The 21,201-nt window shown below is 49.3% G+C and overlaps 1 protein-coding gene across 1 annotated transcript; it reads right to left on the bottom strand.

Annotated features, from left to right (window-relative positions):
* Positions 1 to 7,353: 7,353 nt before the first annotated feature.
* Positions 7,354 to 21,104, bottom strand: CUNH1orf131 (chromosome unknown C1orf131 homolog). The gene is made up of 7 exons (XM_042686041.1): positions 21,016 to 21,104; positions 19,698 to 20,038; positions 10,958 to 11,014; positions 10,428 to 10,523; positions 10,254 to 10,340; positions 9,670 to 9,722; positions 7,354 to 7,886 (listed from the first exon to the last, which is right to left on the bottom strand). The coding sequence occupies exons 1-7, from the start codon at positions 21,098 to 21,100 to the stop codon at positions 7,751 to 7,753; spliced, it is 855 nt and encodes a 284-aa protein (XP_042541975.1). The 5' UTR covers positions 21,101 to 21,104; the 3' UTR covers positions 7,354 to 7,750.
* Positions 21,105 to 21,201: the final 97 nt, after the last annotated feature.

The following is a 21,201-nucleotide window of genomic DNA, read 5'->3' as shown; positions in this document are numbered from 1 at the left end:
GGCCATGCGGGTGAGCCCCACTGCAGCGGAACGGCTGACACATGGAGGGGGCCCCTCAGCCAAGGGGTGGGGGTTGTCTGCCACGGTCAGCGGTACACGCACTGTGCATTTCACAGATGCCACCCCCATACCTTCCTGAGCGGCTCTGGAGAAAACCTCTGCTTTCCCACACCTGCTCCTGCCTCTGTCTGCTGAAGATTTTGAGACTGGCCTTGGGGGACGGAGTCGGGGAGCTGCAGTGTCACCCTCCTGAGCCCCAGCTGGCATTTCTGCTGGAGGCTGTCTGTGGCATTTGGCCCTGGAGCCTTTGGTACGTCTGTGCACTGGCGCGCCTGGTTCCAGACTGAAGGAGGGAGATGTCAACTATTCATGTTTAATTTCTGCCTGTCTCACTGAACTGCTGAGAACCTTTTAAAAGGGCTTCCTTCGGGCCTTTACTAATCAACCAGCCCTGCGCATTCTCTCCTTTCTCACACTTTCTGACACACACAGGCACGTGCAGCGGTCTGCTAAATTTCACCCACTGTTAGATTCTACCAATGAAACACTAGGATTTGAACAACTGTGATATGTGGCTCCTCTGGCTGGAACTGGCTGGCCAAGGACTTAACGGGAAACTGAGACTGAGCCACTTCTCTGAGCTAGACCCCTCAGGCGGCTCAGCACAGAAGCTGGAAACCCTAGGAACCCCACATTGCCCCTGCTTGGCCTCAGGACACCCCCCTTGTCGGCCTGTGACCGGCGGGGTGAGGGCGTGGCTGGGAGGGGAGGCAGGGTGGGCTGGCTCTCCAGGGTCGGGGCAGTGCTCTATTCCTATCTCTGCGGCACAGCGCCCCGTGCTGTGTCCTGAGGGGCCGCTTCTTCCAGGACGCTTTAGGGGCCTTCAGCACTCTCCCCTCCGTCTCTCCATCTGCACCAGCTGGTCACCCTCCTCTCCTTTTCCGGAATCTGTGCCCTCAACTATTGGACTTGATGTTGAGGGAAGCCTCGTCCATTTGCTGGACTGGTTGGATTTTTCTTGGCTGCACCTGCACACTGGCACCCGCTGCACCTCCTCAATTGCCTCCCTTCACACCCTGTACCTGTTTCCTGAGCATCTGCTACTGGGCCAGCAGATCCAACAGTCCTACCTCAAAGCTCTCGCTCGAGGCTCACCATCTCTGCAGAACCGCCCGGGAAGGCTGCTGTCCAGGGGCTGCTCCGCACTTCGACCCGGCCTCCATGCCAGGCCCAGAAGCCATCTGCTTTGTGGATGCCCTGGTCTTGCCTTGGGTCCTTTCTCCTCCTGCTGAAAAGTTTCTGGCTGTTTCTCGTGTCCAGAGTCCTGTCCAGAGCCCACACAGCAGCGTACAGGGCTTGGGCAGCTGTGTCCCCGGCCTCTCTGCCTCCTCCCTCCTAAAGCTGAGGCCGTGGCCAAGGCCTCTGGACTCTCTGGCTGGGAGGATGGCAGCAGAGGCCTGAAGCCTGAAGACTGACACACCATGGCCTCCCTGGGGCAGAGGAGCTAGGCCCAGATGCCGGTGGCCTGGGAATACCACGTTCTCTTTTAGAGAAGTCCAGCAATCCTGGCGATGTGGATGAGTAGTGGAGTGGAGGCCCTGGGCACCAGCCTGCCCGCTCACCTCAGGAGCAGGAGCGGCCCAGGTCTGTAACACCTTAGAGGAGGAGGAATTCCCGCCCTGGTGGGTGGTATTCCATTCTTTCCCTCTTACTCTTATTTTCTTTTTTCAATGCTGGGGTTCAGATCCACAGGCATAAACCAGGCATGCCCCCCTAGAAGGCTTCCCCAAGAAGTTCCCTGTAGCTCAGAGGAACAGCCCCTCCCACCACCAGCAGCATGGAGGGGGGTAGGGGCTGGGCAGCCCCTTGCCCTCGTCTCCCCAGAAGCAATACAGAGGGAAGGGACACAGCCCCTCCCTGCCCTCACTGTTCAGGGATAAGAGAAGGGCAGGGCCATGCACCTGTGGGTCTAAGGATTCAGAAAAGCAAAGAAGGAAATTCCCCTCCTGGTGGCGGGAAGGCCCCTGATCTGGGAGTCCGGTTCTTGCCTGGTCGGTGATAGGACAGTGTCTGGTACACAAATGGCAGCACAGGATGCTTCGGCTAGGCTAGCTGAGAAAAGATATGGTTTAAATCTCTCAAGTACTTTCTATGAGAAAGGAATTTTAAGAAGTTAAAATGTCAGGTTGGTTGAGTTGTGAACAGCACCTCTGTAATAGTGCTGAGTTTGTTCTTTGTCGCAAGCCACGCTGGCCTCTCTACATACTCCTCCACTGGACGTACCCAGCATACTCACCCCTGACACCCCGCCTCCCACATTGCAGGGAGGGAAGGATCCTACTTTTGGAGGACAAAACACCCGACCTCTAGGCACTGATGCCAGTCCAGGCTGTGCCTTCAGCCCTGGATGTGTCTTGACAGCACCCTTAGCTGCCCCACGACCCAGCACTGTGGCGCACCCTTGGGAGACGGTGCCATGGTCACCGTATCCTGCCCTTGCGGTGCCTGGCCCAGCCAGAGCACTCCTGGGTTGGGACCCGAATGCAGAATCTATGTGCATTTTTCCCAGGGACTTTGCATCTAAGCCTTAATTCTACCTTGGAGTGGAAGGCTAAGTCCTCCCAGGAGGCCGGAGTTTGGTGGCAGGGCCAGCCACCAGCCATGCAACACCACCCCGAGGCAAGGCCTCTTGCAGGTGCTGGGGAGGCGGGGCTTCCTGTCTCTGGACTTTGGGGGCAGGGTCCTTAGCAACACTAGATGCTAGTAGCAACCCTACTAGTTGTGGTAACTACAAACACTTAAAAGACTTAGTCGTGTCCCCTGAGGCAGCCCAAGTCAAGGACTGTAGGTGATGGCTTGAGTTCATTGTGTTGACATTCAGAGTGATGCTGGTACCCACACCTGTGTCACATGGAAAGCCTGTCACAAGGCCGTGGGCCTTCATGATAACCCGAGAGCAGGATTCTCCACAGGTCTTTGGTGGGGCTGCTATAAATCACCAACAGAAACCACTGTGGGGCTGCCAGTTGTGCTCACTGAAGAGTCTAGCCAGTCCCCACCTCCATGGCTGGTAACAAAAGCCCCTGTCCTGTTTCCTTGGCCACGTTTTACTGTACCTTCACAGGAACTTCTTAATGGGTTTGTGATCTTTAAATGGTTAAAGGAATAAAATGGGATATTGTGAGAAGATACCTGAAGCATGTGCTCACCCTGGAGGTGGAAAGTGAGCTAGAAGTGGCTGGTTGTCCCTGTAGACATTCCGGTATCCAGCAGTCTAGGTGAGGGACCCATATGGGTGAGATGAGGCTGAGACAGGGGCCAGTGGCTCACGCCTGTAATCCTAGTTGTTCGGGAAACTGAGATCTGAGGATCCTGGTTTGAAGTCAGCCCAGGCAGCAAAGTTCATGAGACTCTCACCTCCAATTAACCACTAAAAAGCCTGAAGTGGAGCTGTGTCTCAAGTGGTAGGTAGAGTGCTAGATGAGCAAACAAAGCCCAGGCCAAGTTCAAGCCTCAGGACTAAAACCAACACCAAAAACAAAAAAGTGAGGCGCACGGGTCAGATACTCAGTGCAGTCCGCTCCCCTCCAATCTGGCTTCGATCCTGGTTGAGTGCATGTGTAAGAAAATCTACACCTCCTGTGCCTCAGTACCTACCTGCGATCGCCCCGTCTCCACTGCTGTCGAAGACCGTCCTTCTGTAATCGCTGAAGCCCAGGCTCGTGGTACACCTTCCCCAACCACAAACCTGTGTGGAGATTTCCGACATCTTCTGACTGAATGTCTTCCCACCCAGCAGCTCCCTGCTGCCGGACCTTGTGGAGCAAAGCAGCATTGCACACTACTTTCCCGCGAGGACCTGGTTACTGGCTCTGTCTGGAGCAGTGGTTGGACAGCCTGCCGGTATCCTACTTGTGTCCCCTGCCTGGGGCATGGTGTGCAGAACCTCCTGATGCCTCTTCTGACTCCTTCATCACCTTCGTGCTGGCTGGCGCCGTTTGCTCCCTAGCTCTGCAGCGGGATGGGCCATAGAAGCCACAGGTACAAGTGTAGTGAGATACTAGCAGGCTGAACCTAAGAACAGGAACCGGACAGTCACAGGTCGCTTTCAGACAAGTGACAGCTGCTGGGCTTCTTGGCCCAAGGGGGGAGGTCCTTAACTTCTCCATGAAAAATGGGCTAGGAAGTCTCAGCAAGGGGCTGGCTGCCAGCCCAGCTCTGGGAAGAGGCCTGCGGCCTTGAGGGAGGCACTGAGCAGAGGCCGGAGGCAGGATTGAGTTGCGAGGACGCCACTGCGGCTGTGGGGACAGACACTGGGTGGCCTGGGATGGCCTTCCCACCCCTCACCCCTGAGCCCGGACTCAGCAGTGAGAGGGAGCAGGTGCCAGCAGGCAGAACACGTAAATGCATGATGTAGATCACCGTCTTCGCGCTGAGCTGTGTATTAGCATGAGAGGTGTTTGTGTAATGTTGGCAAAGGAATTTAACAAGAAGCAAAAAGCTGTATGTCCTTGATTTGGCTGTTGACAGAGCCCCCTTGTCCAACCCTTCTTTCTCTTCTCTCCTGTCACTTTTTGTCTTCGTGGTTGGTATTCTGTGGCAGCCCTTGGTTCTGTGGCTGTTCGTGTTCCACTTTAAACACGGAGGGGTGGGCAGTGGGAAGGAAAAGTACGTTTTTCTAATTTTTGTATTGGTATCCACAAGCGTTTGTATTTTTTGAATTGCGAACACTGTTCTGGTCTTTGGGAGTTGGCTTAACTTCCTTTATTACCTTTTGAGAAACTTGAGTTTTACCACATTCTTAAGCAGATTTGAAATAAATTCTTTTCACACTGCCAACAATGGAAAGACAGGTGTGCTCTGGAGTGACGGCGGAGGGCTTGGTATAGTCTTGCCCACAGTACCTGATGGTGCGTGTGCAGTCTGTGTGGCTCTGCACTGGGGGCAGGGAAGGGGACTGGCCAAAACCCCGAGGTGATCACATAACTACACGTCACCACCTTCCACAGGGCAGAAGTCACAATAAATAGGCTGGAGCTCAATATCACTTATGCTATATCCAGATCAGCTGCGAGCTCTGCAGGAGACATGAGGAATATGGTCCAATGCTAGTTCAAGTAGAGTAGAAGACACCTGTAATCCCAGCTACTCAGGAAACTGAGATGTGAGGATCACGGTTTGAAGCCAGCCTGGGCAGGAAAGTCTGTGAGACTCAACTCCAGCTAACCACCAGAAAAATCAGAACTAGAGCTCAGAGTGCTAAGAGCACTAGCCTTGAATTGAAAGGACAGTGCCCAGGTCCTGAATTCAAGCCACATGATCCTGCGCTTTCTCCTCTCCCCCCCCCCCCCAACATACCAGAACTCTTATCAATCCGAAAGTATGGCTCAAGTGTTATAGCGCCTGCTGGGCTTGAGTTCAAATTCTAGCATCAACAAAACATAAACTGATCTGGAAGGAGGGGTGATGCTGGGTGTTCAAACAGGATAGGAACTACAGGTGCCAGGGGTGACACTGCTCTGTTCCCTCAGGCTGACTCCATAATGTGATCATGTGCATGAGCCTGTAATCCCAGCTTCTTTGGAGGCAGAGAGGATTATATTCAGAGGCTGGTCTGGATCTTATCTGAAAAACTAAAAGCAGAAAGGGCTGGAGGCTGGCTCACGTGGTAGAACACATTTCTAACAAGCATGATGTTCTAAGTTCAATCTACAGTAGTTGCTTCTTTGTGCCTCGAGGCCCTAACAGGGAAGAAGTGACTGGGATTATCGAGTCACACTGCCATCAGGGACTAGGGCTGCAGCCCTTCCCTGGTGATGCCATCTGCCCTAGGGCCAAGTTCTGGGGGCCCCATCTCACCCAGTTCTGTCCAGTGTCCTACAGAGCAGTTTGGCCACATCGCTCCTATGTGTAGACAGCTTGAAGCAATGTCTGCCCAGGGCACATGGGGACACATGACGAGGAAAGCACTCACCCTAGATACCAGGCCAGGGCTCTTCCTTAGCCCTTCCACCAGTCCTCACACATGACCCCTTTCCTGCCACTGCTGCTGACCGGGCTGGAGATCCTACCGACAGGCACCAAGCTCTGGCTCTGGCTTGCCCATGCTTTGTGTGTGCCCAAAGCCTCTTTGCTTCTAGAACACTCACTTGCCCCAAAACTGCCCTTCTAATATTTGTACATTAATCTAATAATGTGGAATAAAAGCCAAAATAAGTCATTCACACCTGGAATTGGCATGTGAAATGATCTGTGCTGAGGTTTGGTTGCGTGAGGCACACGGTGTGCAGGTCGTGGGGATCAGGACTAACTGACGACAAACCCTGCTCTACCTGGCTTAGCATCTCCTCAGATCATTTTTAGCTCTTAAGAGTAGTACCAATGCTGTCATGCTTAAGACACACACGTGTGAATATATATTCATACAGACACAAGTACACACAAGCTACTTTTTTTTTTTTGGTCGGTCGTGGGACTTGAACTCTGGGCCTGGGCACTATCTCTCAGCTCTTCAGCTCAAGACGAGCGCTCTACCACTTGAGCCACAGCACCACTTCTGGTTTTCTAGTGATTTACTGGAGATAAGAGTCTCACAGACTTTCCTGCCCGGGCTGGCTTTGAACCGTGATCCTCAGATCTCAGTTTCCTAAGTAGCTAGGATTATAGCCTTGAACCACCAGTGCCTGGCTACACATGCTACTCTAAAAATTCTAAGTTTCCAAATGGCCACAGCCTTTCAAAAGAAGCTTGGAAGTTGATGGCCTGCCTCATTCCCATTTTGCCAGCACAATTCCATCTTTGTGAGTGAGTTTGGTGATGCCTTAGATAGTCCTCAGTCTTTTGATCAAAAGTGTATAATTTGCTAGGCTGGGATCTAAATGGTTTGGCAATTAAAAAAAAAAAGCCAACAAGTGGTAGAGTGCTAGCCTTGAGCTGAAGAGCTGAGGGACAGTGCCCAGGCCCAGAGTCTGAGGCCCTATGACCGACAAAAGAAAAAAAAAAAAAAGAAAAAGAAAAAGAAATAAAGGCCAAAATTGCTACCATCATGCATGAATTTTCTTAATGGGCCACAAACTTTGAAAAGCTCCCAACACCCTAATTAAAGGCAACGTTAAAATACACATACAAGAGGGAGGCGAGGGAATTCAGGGTCACCACCCAACTTCCAACACCCCTTAGTAACGAAATATTTAAGAAAATAAAAGAAATACATACATACCAGCTTTGTGGAAAGACAACCTCCTTAAATATAAAAAGTACAGCTAGGTAAAGCAGTGGCTTCCAGGAGGTGACAGCAGAAGGGGTTGTATACCAAATCAGTTACACCGCTCAGTTATTTAGTAATCAGGCACACACATTACAAAAGCTGTGTTTTATAGAATGTTTTACAAAATAAGTTTTAATTTAACAATCTAAAAATGAAAGCTGCTTTTCACAGGACGGACACATGACTCTTCTTAATTCCTTCATGTAGCACACAGTCACCCAGATGCCCACCAGCAGTGCTGACATGGCAGGAGAAGACATATGGTCAGTGCACCAGGCGGGTGGCCAGCAAATACACCAGCTTATGCGCTGGCCAGGGTCTGTACCAGGCAGATGCTTCTGCAGCTAAGAGGGATTTCTGCAGGATGTCTTTCTCAAAGGTCAAGGCACATGGGAGTATGTGTGAAGTCCAGAAGTCTAGCCAGCAGACGTGGGGTCCTGCTAGCAGTCACTTGATCCCATTCTTCATGTCTGATAAAGCACTTCATTTAGCCACTCGGGAAGAATTTATTTTCTTGATATCAATGGGGCTCAAAATCAATGTTCCGTTTTTGAATTTCCCAACCTGTCCAATCTGTCCACTTGACAAAATACTGGGGGCCAACTTCTTCTTGGCTTTCCTGTGTTCCAGGTGAAAGAAAGGTGCCAGGCAGTGAGGTGTGGGAGGAGGCACAAGCCACTCAGCTGCCCGTAAACGCCTCCCCTCCCATGCAGACCCTGGCCGCTGCAGCAAACACTTCCTGCTTCAAGGCCTTTTGCACATGCTTTCTAGGCTTACATCTCCTTCCTCAAGGGATGTCCTGACCTACCTACCCAGTGATATTCTTATTTTTTTTTTTTGGTCAGTCATGGGACCTGAACTCTGGGACTGGATGCTGTCCCTCAGCTCTTCAGCTCAAGGCTAGCGCTCTACCACTTGAGCCACAGCGCCACTTCCAGCCTTTTCTGCTTATGTGGTGCTGAGGAATCGAACCCAAAGCCTCATGCATGGAAGGCAAGCACTCTTCCAATGAGCCGTCTTTCCAGCCCCCAAGTGGTATTCTTTAACCATGAGCCACTGCAGCTTCTTCCTAGGACCTGTGAGTGCTGTGGTCACCACACCTGTACATCTCCCTCCTACATACACGTTCAAGACAGGGCTCCCACTTGGTCAACCCAACAGATACTTGTGGCCTGGACAATGACCACTTTGCAGCATACACAAGGGCAGAGGGGACCTAAGAAAAAGGGTTGAGACCTGATTCTTTTTTTTTTTTTTTTTTGTCAGTTGTGGGGCTGACCTCTGGGCCTGGGTGCTGTCCCTCAGCTCTTCAGTTGTAGACCAGTGCAGCACTCTACCACTTGAGCCTCAGCACCACTTCCAGCTTTTTCTGCTAATGTGGTGCTGAGGAATCGAACCCAGGGCCTCACGTAAACACTCTACCACTGAGCCACCTTCCCAGCACCGAGACCTGATTCTTGAATAGTAACTGGGAGAAGAGCAGGGACTGCAACAAAGTTAGGGACGTGGCTTCAGTGTCTCATGCCTATAACCCTAGCCTCCCAACTGAAGGCTGAGATGTGAAGATTACAGTTCAAAGTCATCCCCCAAAGTCCATGAGACCCCTATCTCCAATTAACCACCAAAAAAAAGCTACAAGTGGAGCTGAGGTTCAAGGAGCAGAGTGCTAGCCATGAGCTAAAAAAGCTCAGGGAGCATTCCAGTCCCAAGACCTGCACACAAACAAATACACAGTCAGCCCTGGGCCACAGGCGTTACCCAGCTCTGCAGAGCAGGCAGCACTGCGTACCAGTGGGCTCCCAGGAGGGGAGGCCAGGTGGAGACCCCAGCCATAGCACATGTGACTTGGGAGAAGGCCCCAGTCAGCTTTGGGGCAGCTAGTCTTGGGCGGCAGTGGCTCATCGTGATCGTCACCTTGACCAGACCAAGAGACGCCCAGATTACCAAAGCACAACTCTGGTCATCCACGGAGGCTTGTTTAGAGATGTCTAGGTCCCAAGGGCACTGGCCTCATCAGTGGTTTCTAGTATAGGTGTATTATTGAAAGATGGTGGAAAAGAGAAAGCAGGGCCTTTCAGGAAGATTTTTGCGCTGGCAAAAATTTCTGTTTCCTAGATATTGCAATGGACCAAACTTCCTGCCTCTGAACCCAGAACTACAACAAATCCTCCCTGCTGAAGCGGCGTCAGTCAGGGTTCAGATCATATACCCCAAACCCACACAGATGTTTACTAAAGCTCAGCTTCAGATCCTCTCACAGGGGTGAGCAGGGTAACTACTGCAAAGAAGCAACATAGTGGGCGGTCTCGAACAGGCTGCCGCACTGCACCCTTTCTAGACACCAGGTCAGAACTAAGAGGGCTTAACTAGGGCTTGGCCTTGTACCCACTACTGTTACTCACCTGTCCTCCTGCAGCTTTCTCTTCTTTTTCTTGAAAATATCTGTATCCTGAGCCTGAGTTTAGAATTTAAGACAATATATGTGATGTTAGTAGATAATGGAGAGTCAAAAAAAAAACTGCAAGAATTTGGCATCAGTGGCTCATGCAAGTAATCCTAGCTACTCAGGAGGCTGAAATCCAAGAAATGTATCTCAATGCCAGCCTGGGCAAGAAAGTCCATGATACTTTTATCTCCTATTAATCACCCTAGAGCTTGAAGTTGAGCTGTGGCTCAAGTAGTACAGTGCAAGCCTTGAGCATAAAAGTTCAGGGACAGCACCCAGGACTGGCATACCCAGAGACAGTAGCAACAGAGCTACCTGGCTACCATCTAGTCTCAGGATGCTTTCCATGTGGCCTCAGGATGACAGTTTCAGTCTCACCCACATCAAGTGTTCCCAGCGAGTGTGAGCGAGCATGGAGCTTCCCAGCCATAAGCCTGACGCCCCAGCTGGAGTTAGCAAGCATGGCTGGTCCCAAGTAAAAGAACCATTTCCTGCCGGTCCTGGCTATCCTAGTTTAAATGTGGAAGACATCACACTTACCACTCTCTTTTCTTCTTCCTTTGCTTTTTTCCTCTCTTTGATCTGTGTCTGCAAAACCTTGTAATTCACATAACTATTTTTGGGAGGCTAAAATGAAAGAATCAGGACAGACAATCAGTGTTTATTCTGCAAAAGCGTCCCAGTGTCCTCTGCTCTGTCTTAGGCAGCCCTCACCTTGGCACCCAGCATGATGGCACGTTCCTGTTCCAGCACTCTTTCTTTTCCTTTCCCATAGCCCGTGATCCCAAAGCGGTGCACCTCCAAACGCGCCTGTGGACAAACACAACGTGATCCATGCCTCCTGCGCCACGTCTGCAGAGTGTCTAGTTCAGTGAGGGGCGTGGTGGTATTGGGAGTATATCTCGTTCAGTGAGGGGTGTGGTGTTATAGTGAGTGTATTGCATTCATTGAGTGGGCATGATGGTATCTGAGTGTATCTTGTTTAATGAGGGGCGTGGTGGTATCTGAGTATATCTCGTTCAGTGAGGGGGATGGTGGTATCCTGAGTATATCTCATTCAGTTAGTGGGTGTGATGTTATCTGAGGGTATTGCGTTCAGAGGGATCTGTCCCTTGCTACCAGACATGCAAAATATTCACCTCCACCATACGGCTGTCTACTAAAAATATATAGTAAGTGTATTCCAAATAGTGAAGACAAACATAAAATTAACTCTAAGTAAATTAGCAATTGCCAATACATACCTTTTCTAGGTTAAATTCTTGAATATCCACATCTTTCTCAAAGATACTAGTGTTAGTCTGCAAAGAAAAGAATTACTTAAATCAACTGTTACTACATCATGGTATTTATATTTGTTCCTTTCTTATTTATTTTTGTTGGTCCTGAGGCTTGAACTCAGGGCCTGGGCTATGTCTCTGAGCCTAGCTCAAGGCTGGCACTCTACCACTTGAGCCACTACTCAGTACCATATACACAGAAGAAGCCAGAATTGGCGCTGGGGCTCAAGTGGTACAGTGCTAGCCTTTAGCAAAAGAACCTCAGAGACAGAGCCTAGGCCCAGAGTTCAAGCCTCAGTACTGGCAAACAACAACAACAAAAACAATGATATATGGCTCAAGTGTCAAAATGCCTGCCTAGCAAACTGAAATCAAGTTAAAAATCCCAACACCAGCTGAGATCCTGTAATCCTAACTATTCAGAAGGCTGAGATCTAAGGATTGGGAGTTTGGGGTCAAGTGGTAGAGGGTCTGTCTATTAAACACGAGGCCCTAAGTTCAAATTCCAACAATGAGAACAACAAAGAGGGGGCATTCGGCCACATGCTGTAACTGTATGAACACTAGTGAAAAATGGACACTGTAAATGAAAATGCCCATCTCTAAAGGCAAGCAAGCTCAAAGGGTGAATTCACAGACAGACAGACAGGAGAGCAGCAGTCAGTGCTCACTGAGGCCAAAGTTTCAGTATGTATTTAATACCACTCAAAAATGGTTATATTGGGGCTGAGAAGGTGGCTCAGTAGTAGAGCGCTTGACTTGCATGCCCGAGGCCCTGGGTTCAATTCCTCAGTACCACATAAGCAAAAAGAAAAAAGCCGTAAGTGGCGCTGTGGCTCAAGTGGTAGACCGCTAGCCTTGAGCTGAAGAGCTGAGGGACAGCACCCAAGCCCAGAGTTCAGGCCCCACGACCAGAGCCCCCCCCCTCAAATAGGTTATATTGGTAAATTTTTCATTATGTGTATTTTAGCATAATTTTTAAAAAGAAAACAAGAAAAAAAGATGCCTTCACTCTGGCCCATACATATAAATATCAAAAACCTTAAAGACAACTAACAGCCAACAGAAGGGAGAGGGAGAAACGTGTTCTCAAGGCCGCTAGACACTAAGGGATGAAAAAAGAAGGCAAAGTTGATGAGAGGACAATGCACCTCCAATGCTGAGGCAGGAAAGTCCTGCTCCAGGGTAGACACAGGAGAAGCCAGTGCCTGAGCAGAGGTCAGAAGATGAAATCCTGGGAGTCATCTCTTTTCTTCCCTCCTATCTAGAATAATGGCTAGCAAACCTCTCAAGTTCAACATTTCTTTGGGAAACATCAGACAGGTGAAAGTAGGCTTTATTTCTAATGTGAAATGATGCTGTTGCAAATTCCATCAGACCACATGTCTCACTGGCTTCAAGTAGAAGCTTGGGATCTTAAGGAAACTACCATGAAATAATCCGTTGTTTGGCCAACAGTAGCTGTCCCACTCAATCCTGGCCCCAAGTCTGTAGACAGGAAGCAGCCATGAGCGGTGTGCAGCCTCTGAGCAGGTATGAGTGTCTCGGAGGAAAGAGGATAAAGCTGGTGCACAGGTGTTCACTGCCACGTAACATGGCGGGCGTCTACTCAGCCACGCACGCTGCAGGGTGTGATCTATGCTCACAGCACCCTGTCCCACACAGCCACCAGTCCAAATGTAACGCAGTCCCAGTCCTGTGCTTTGTTCTTTGAATAAGTTTGTGCACCAGGCTCAGGAAACCTGTCTGTAGGCTGGCTGTCTCGGTGACCAAAACATCTTCCAAATATGGCTTAGATTTAAAAAAATTTATTAGTTAAAATGTACAACTTGCCGGGAGCTGGTGTCTCATGCCTGTAACCCTAGCTACTCTAAAGAGGCTAAGATCTGAGAATCACAATTCAAAGCCAGCCTTGGCAAAGTGCCTGAGACTCTTATATTCTATTAACCCAGGAAACCAGAAGTGGGGCTGTGGCTCTAAAAGGTAAGAGTGTTAGCCTTGAGCCCAAGCCCCGAGTTCAAGCCCCACGACTGACCACCACCTCTCCCAAAACCCAACTTATCTCTAAACATCCTAGTTTAAAAACCACAGGCAGTGTTAGAGTATTAAGAAGTCAGTTCCCAGCTAATGGTATAAACTCTTTCAATTAGATTCTTTTCTGCCTAAACCCTACTGGATGCTGCAACTGACTACTGTACTGCAAGTATTTCAAGTGTGAATAAAGCTCAAATAAAGTGCTGTGGGGTGAGCTGGATGCTATAGGAGGGAGCAGCCTCCAGGATGCAATCGGCACTATTTGGCAATAGTGTGGGGAAAGGTTCGCTCGCTGGTGTTCTGGCTCTGTGCACTTGTGTTACTCAAAGCACAAAGAGGCTGCCTTAATCTGTATTCTATCTCATGTGTAGACGTTAAGCACACCACCTTGAAGCCAAAAAGCCTTGGATTAGAACCTGATTCTTGAGGCTTTAGATCCACAATCCTTTATCTGGAACACCTATAGTCAGGTTCCAGCTTCAAATGACAGACAGACACCCTACACTTTGGAAAGACAAGACTGTGAATAAACCGAGCACTTCCACTTCCTGTGTAGTCCAAGGCAGCAGCCATAATCGATTACTACAGCTGAGTATCTCTGCGGGGCTGGGGCTCAGGAGTGGAGGTCTCACCTCATAGGCAAGGCCTAGCTGTCACCCCCCAGCTCTGCGAAAGAAAGAAAGGAAAGAAAGGAAAGACAGAAGGAAGGAAAGAAAGAAAGAGGAAGAAAGGAAGAGAGAGGGAGGGAGGGAGGGAGAGAGAGAGAAGGAGAGAGGAAGGGAGGAGGAGGAAGAGGGAGAGAGGGAGAGAGAGAGAGAGAGAGGGAGGGAGGGAGGGAGAGAGAGAGAGGAGAGGAAGGGAGGAGGAGGAAGAGGGAGAGAGGGAGAGAGGAAGGGGGAGAGGGAGAGAGGGAGAGAGGGAGAGAGAGAGAGTGTACAACAGTCTGCTAAATTTACAACACATAGAGTGAACAAAAGTGGGTTTTTCTGGGGCTGGTTCTGGGGTTTGAACTCAGGGCTTGGCACTTCTCTGAGCTTCTTTTTGCTAGCACTCTACCACTTGAGCCACAATGCCACTTCTGGCTTTTTTTTTTTTTTTTTGGTAATTTATTAGAATAGTCTCACAGCCTTTCCTGCTTGGGCTAGTTTCGAACTGCATCCTCAGATCTCAGCCTCCTGAGTAGCTAGGAGTACAGGTGAGCCCCACGTGTCCCAGCCAAAAGTGATTGCTAACAAGCCCCATCAGATTTTTCTGCCAAATAAATGTGTACCATTTTAAAACACCAACTCCACTCAACTGATTTCCAGGGCTCTGAGTGTTGAGTTGCACACAGGATGTGTGGGATAATGTTGAAAACTTTAGGTTCCTTTGTGGGTCAGGGAGCCCCAAGAACAATCTGTTCATTCAGAGTATTTACAAGAGGAAAACACCACCGTCAGACGCTTAGCAAGACAAACACAGTTCATGCACAGGTACAGCCTTAGCTGAGGCCACAAGAGGCAGAAATACTCCACCTGCGAGCTTCCATCCCTCTCCTCAGGTCACTAAGGTAAGAAATGCAGAAGAGGATGGAGAAGCATGCCAAGGCCAGCAACACCTCATGGCTCCAGGCCACTTCCAGAAGCGCTCCTGGTTTTAGAAACTTCCTCCTCCCAGGTAGCCGCACCAGTGAAGGAATGGCTTCACTCAAGCCCGTATGCCTCCACTTCAAACCTGGACAACACAAAACCACTCCTTCAGTGGCCCTGCCTGTGCTGCTGCTCACCTACTCAGCACCCGTGTTCTTCTCAAAACTCTTATCAGATCACCTCCTACCCTGGCTTCTTTTTCTTTTGGTGGTAGTACCAGGCACACTGTCCCTGAGCTTTTTCACTCAAGGCTGGAGCTCTACCATTTGAGCCACAGCTCTACTTCTGGCTTTTTGGTGGTTAACTGGAGATAGAGTTTGGTAGACTTTGCTGCCTATGGCAATCTTTAGGTCTTGGCCTCCTGCATAGCTAGGGTTACAGGAATGAGCCACCGGTGCCCAGCTTTCACCTAACCTTCTTTGGTGGCGTCCCACATACTCTCAAGTCATAAGGTCCTACCACCACTCCTGACACAAGTAGAGGCCGTGGCCTCACCTGTCTCCCCTATGTGACCTCATGCCACTGTCGCCTCTGTCCCACTCCTGCTGCCTAGCCAGCTCCTTATCGCAATCAAGTGTTTCACATCCAGGGCTGTTGGCTGCTTTCCCCTGACTGCACTGCTCTGTCCTGCCCGTCTAGCACCATGACCAGTGTTAATGGCCACATTACCTCCTCAGGCTTATTTTTCTGACTATACTACTGGGAGTAGGATCTGCCTGCTCCTTTCAGGACCCTAGTTGTTTCTTGCTATACTTGCAACTGTCTTAAAATTGTAACATCAATCACTTGGGATGTATGTAATACATTCCACCAGGGCAAAGGACAATTGCATTTACTGCTGTGTCCCTGGGGGCTGGCTGACAGCAAGCACCCAGTGATGAGGATAAACCAATGAGCACGTCATCTCTTACGTACTGTGTGCTGCGAAACTGCTGTTCTCATTGCACTAAGACAGGCTATGACCACTCACTTATAGGCTAGACAATGGGAACAGGATAAAAGCAACAGAACAGGTAGATGTGCTCCTAGACAAGCCTATGAAGACCTGTTACAATACATCACACAATTTGATCAAAGCTTGTGTGGTTCAAGTCCAAGTTCTGGGGAAGGAAGGCCATTTCCTAGGCTCAGCAGGCTAGACTACTATCCAAGTGGACACCACCTTCTCCTTTGTCAAGTTCTCCTTATTTTGCCATGTGCTTCCACCACTGCCGTCTATGTGAATTGTCCCATGGCTCATGTGCTTCTGGAGAGCGAGGCCAGCGACACCTGTGTGACACAGCTCTTCGTGCAGCACTGTCCCAGTGGACACGGTGTGCTGCAGTCCCTGACTCACAAGCTGCGGTGCCAGTGCTGCAGGCCTTTCTACAGACTTCCACTGCCTACATGCTGCCTCCAACTCACATGTTCAAAGGGTAATTTTTCTTGTCTTTTTTTTTGGTGGGGAAAGGGGCAAAATAGGTACACAGAAATGGAGGGCGGAAGGGTGAACAAATGCAGTCATACACATATATATATGTGTATATATGTATGTATACTCAATATATACTGTGTAAAATCTGAACTACGCAATGTGTGGGCAAGACGGGAAAAGGAAGAGGAGGTTTTATTCAAGAAGCGTTGTATTCACGACCAGACTTATGAAATTATAACCCCTCTGTATAACACTTTAGCACTAACAATAAAATTATATTTAGGAAAAAAAAAAGGCAGGCTGGGCAATAGTGGCTCATACCTGTAATCCTAGCTACTCAGATCTAAGGATAGCTGTTGAAAGCCAGCCCAGGCAGGAAAGTCCATGAAACTTTTTTTTCTTTTTTGGTTGGTCATGAGGCCGGAACTCTGGGCCTGAGCACTGTCCCTCAGCTCTTCAGCTCAAGGCTAGCGATCTACCATTTGAGCTACTTCCAGCTTTGTTTATGTGGTGCTGAGGAATCGAATCCAGGGCCTCATGAATGCAAGGCAAGCACTCTACCACCGAGTCACCTTCCCAGCACAAGTCCATGAAACTTTTATTTCCAATTAACCACTAAAAAGCCAGAAGTGGATCTGTGGCTCAAGAGGCAGTGTTAGCCTTAAGAAAAAAAGCTCAGGGACAGTGCCCATGCTCTGAATTCAAGCCCCAGGAAAGAGGGTGAAGGGAAGGGAGAAAAAAGAAGCAAGAGAGCATAAGGATAAATGGAAGTTTTCATTATGCAAAAAATATAAGCAAAGTGAAAAAGGGCTTGCTTGGAGTGTGGAGGCAACTGGACAGCTCCAGAAGATGTTGCATTACTGAGACAGGAAGAGGTACACTCACACACTGGCCTTCTATGGTGAACACAGAGCTGTCTAGAACCCAAGATGCTTCATGTCAGTGTTCCTCTCCAGCTAAGTCACTCTGAAATCAGATCCCAGCAAGGTCATCGGGCTAACGTAAGGCCAGGTGATCAGCTCTGGCAGCCTGAGGGCCAGTTCTTGGCTTTCTTGGCTCTGAGTGCCACTGTTAAGAGCGCAAGAGCTGGGACTTTGGCCTAGAACCTTAAGATATGACTCGAGTGTCCTAATAACCTTTAAGAAAAAGATGAGTGAACTGGACATGGTATGATACCTGAAATCCATAATACACACTTGTTTTGCTTTGCACTACTGGCAATTGAGCCGAGGACCAAATAAATGTAAGGCCAGGGCTCTACTACTGAGCTGTAACCCAGCCTGACAGATATTTTTAAAACAATAAAGAGGCAGGCACCAGTGGTTTATGCCCTTAATCCCTGCTCCTGAGGAAACTGATATATGAGAATGACCTTTTGGAGCCAGACTAGATAGTACAATCAATCCCCAGTGCTCCAAAGCCAAGTGAAAGCAGGGGGCCAAACGCAAACAATAAGGATGTGGCAAACAGTAGGCACTAAAATCTGTTCATGCAACCATAAAAAGCCATGTAAGCTAGGTGCCAGCGGCTCACACCTGTCACCCTAGCTACTCAGAAAGTTGAGATCTGAGGATTGTGATTTGGAGGCAGCTGGGGCAGGAAATCCCAAGACTCTTCTCCAATTAACATCTGTGCCCCTCCTCCCCCCAAAAGAGCTGGAAGTGGAGATGTGGCTCACGTGGTAGAGTGCTTGTCCTGAGTGAAAACAACAACAACAAAAAAAACAAAAACTGAAGGACACCACCCAGGCCCCAAGTTCAAATCCCAGAACTGGTACGTACATACGCACGGGCTTGCACCCCCCCACACACTTAAACACAATACAAGCTAAGCCATCTTCGTAGACAACCTACAGTTCCCAGAAAAACATGCCATGCTCTATGCTCTAAAACCTGTGAATGTGACTTATTTGGAAAGAGGGATCTCTAGAAAAGACCATCTGGATTTAGGGCGAGCCTTATTCCCAATGTAAGAAGAGCAGAGGAAATCTGGGACCCAGACCCCGTAAGAACAAAAGCCATGTAAAGAGGCAGCGCTGTCCTTTGCCTGAAGCCACCTCTGGTCAGAGGCCACGCATTCCCCTAGATTTCTAGCCTCCAGAACTACAAGGCAATGTATCGCTGTGGCTTTAGGTCACTGAGGTTGGAGCAATCTTAATTTCAGCTGCATTGTACTCATAAACCAAAACCCTTTGTACAACTACTTAAAAACTGAAAAAAAAAAAATACAATTCTTTTGTGTGTGTGGTACTGACACTTGAACTAAGGGTCTTATGCAGGTGTTTTCCCTCTGGAGCTGCACCCCTAGCCCTTTTTACATTAGGTTATTTTTCAGATGGTCTACCATAATCATCCTACTTATGCCTCTTTTGTAGTTGGGATTATATAAATATTCCACCATACTTGGCTTGTTTCTTGAGATGGTGTCTCACTTTTTGCCTAGACTGGACTTGAACCACAATCCTAACTAAAAATCTAGGATTACAGGTATGTAACATGAGCCTTGATCCCATTTTCTTTGTGTGTGTGTGTGCTGGTACTGGGACTTAAACTTGCTCAAAGCTGGTGCTATACCAATTGAACCACAACTCCATGTCTGGCTTTTTAGTGATTCATTAGAGATAAACCTGGACAGGCTTTGAACTCCAATTCGTATTATCTCAGCTTCCCGAGCAGCTAGGATTATAGATGTGAGCCACTTGCACCAAACTCTCATTTTTTTTTCTCCTTTTGTGTCTGTCCTGGGACTTGAACTCAGGGCCTAGGTGCCATCCCTGAGCTTCTTTAGCTCAAGGCTAGCAATCTACCACTTGAGCCACAGCTCCACTTCTGGCTTTTTCTCAGTAGTTTGTTGAAGATAAGTCTCATGGGCTAGTTTTGAACTGTGATCCTCAAATCTCAGCCTCCTCATTTTCTATTTTCCTTTTCCATAAACATAGGTTTACAAGACACGGAATGTGAAAGAAATGAGTTATTTGGATTTTTTTTTTTTTTTTTTTGGTCGGTTGTAGGGCCTGAACTCTGGGCCTGGGCGCTGTCCCTCAGCTATTCAGCTCAAGGCTAGCGCTGTGCCACTTGATCCACAGTGCCACTTCTGGCTTTTTCTGCTTATGAGGTGCTGAGGAATCGAACCCAGGGCCTCATGCATGGAAGGCAAGCCTTCTACCACTGAACCACATTCCCAGCTCAGTTACTTGGATTTTTTAACAGTAAATTTGCCAGAGTCATTAGGAGTATCAGAAAGAGTTACTGTACAGTTGAGTTATTCTCTCAGCACCAGTAGACAAACAACACGTTAACATGGCCTGGGTTCAGCAAACCCTGAAGCTCCCATGACGGCTTACAGCTTGCCAGTTCATGTGCCCATCTGATTTGAGTGTGGCTTCAGACCTGAGGCCTCAGCTACTTCTGACCAAGTCTGAGCAGTAGTTTACACCAACAACGAGATTGACAGTAAACAGCTGTCTCTCAAGGGTTAGAGGGTTGGAAAGAGTACCTAGGTGACAGAGAAGTCCCTGCAGAGTCCTGCAAACTATCTGGCAAATTCTCAGCCATGAGGGTGCCTGGTACAATCTACAAAGACAAGACCTAATGCACAATCAGCGTACTCAAACCAACCAATTCATTACCTTTGTGTGCTCATCTCCAACTGGCTTCAGTCTCCTTTTTTTACTTCTGCTGTGAAATTCTACCACTTCAACTAGTTCCTTGTTCTTCTTTTGGGGCAATACTACAGAAGCAGCAGAGACTTTTGGTCTTGCAGGGACAGCTGGGGATGGGATGGCAGGAGCGTGGTGCAGTTCTTCTCTGAGTTCCTTGAAAAACCTGGATGCGCTCTTCCTCTGGGGTCTCACAGGGGAGCCAGGAGGGAGGGCTGGCTCCACAGCCGCCAAGGACACAGCCTCTACACTGCTCTTCTGAGTGCCTCTGGTTCTGATTCTCTTCTGCTCTGTCACACCTTCTGTCTCTCCTATTTGTTGAAACACAAGAAGGGAAGTCTTTTCAGTTTTGGCTAACACTAACATCAAATGCCACAGCAACAATTAAAGTTTTTCTTCAAGTCAGATATAGCTGCACAATTTGTAGTATTCAAACTGCAGTCATCTCTCCTAGATAACTGTATTTACATCTCTGACCTTAATTTAATTAGCACAGTTAATCTGATCCTCACCACACTCCTTACTCCATGTGTCACCTTGGTAACCTGTTCCTAGGACTGGGATTCCCAACTGGTTCACACTTTGTACTATCAACACCTGCTATGACACTGGTGGTTCCTCTAAACACTTCCTGGGGTGAAAGGACTAGGCAATGCTCTTCCTATATTCTTTCATTTTTGCACTAAGTAGAACTGAAGGTGGCTGACTTAGCTTGAATATTTTCTAGGTCTTGCATCCACAGTTTGTTTGATCTGTTCAAACTATGACCAGTGACCTTAAAGTTCTAACCACAATGCCAGGCCTCATCACTCACCTACAGTGGGAGCACAAATGAGCTCTCCAAGTCTTTTACTTAAGCACAAAGCTAGGAATATAATAATGAGCAGGCCCAGGTTAGGCCTTCAGGGCTCCCTCACAGCCTATGTGGCCATCAACTGTGCTTAGGATGTTGCAGGGTCCTTCCCTGCAGCCTGTAAACCAGGGGCGGTCAGAGGCTAAACCATCTCCGAGGCTCCGAAGGCACGGGGGCGCTAGGCACGGGGGCGCTGGGCACAGGGTCGGGGCACGGGAACCGGTACTCAGCAGCCTCCACGTGAGAAACGGCAGCGCCCTCACAGCTGGCACACGCGGGAAGCCCTGGGTTCGATTCCCCAGCACCACAGAGCAGGCCAGGAGCAGAGCTGCGGCTCAAGGGGTAAGCACCGGCCCAGGGCGAGGCCCAGGGCGCCGCGCACTCCGGGCCCGGCCATGCCTGGCCCGGCCGCCCGGGGTCCCGTTCTCGGCTTACCCAGGTCGTAGAGCGTCTGCAGCAGGGCGTCCAGCGCCTCCTCGGAGCCGGTCGGCCCGGACTCGGGCTGACTCCCCGGCTTCATCGTCGCCCGCCGCCCGCCACTTCCGCTTCCGGCACGGCCAGGGCGCGTGCGTCGACAGCGCGCGTGCGCCCCGGGGCCCCACGCGGCTTCCGTCCTGACTA

This window comes from Dipodomys spectabilis, unplaced genomic scaffold, assembly GCF_019054845.1.
Source record: "Dipodomys spectabilis isolate Male_0828 unplaced genomic scaffold, ASM1905484v1 ptg000096l, whole genome shotgun sequence".
Lineage (NCBI taxonomy): Eukaryota > Metazoa > Chordata > Mammalia > Rodentia > Heteromyidae > Dipodomys > Dipodomys spectabilis.
The sequence above is the reverse complement of the archived record's forward strand: the minus strand, read 5'-3'. Positions and strand labels throughout refer to the sequence as shown.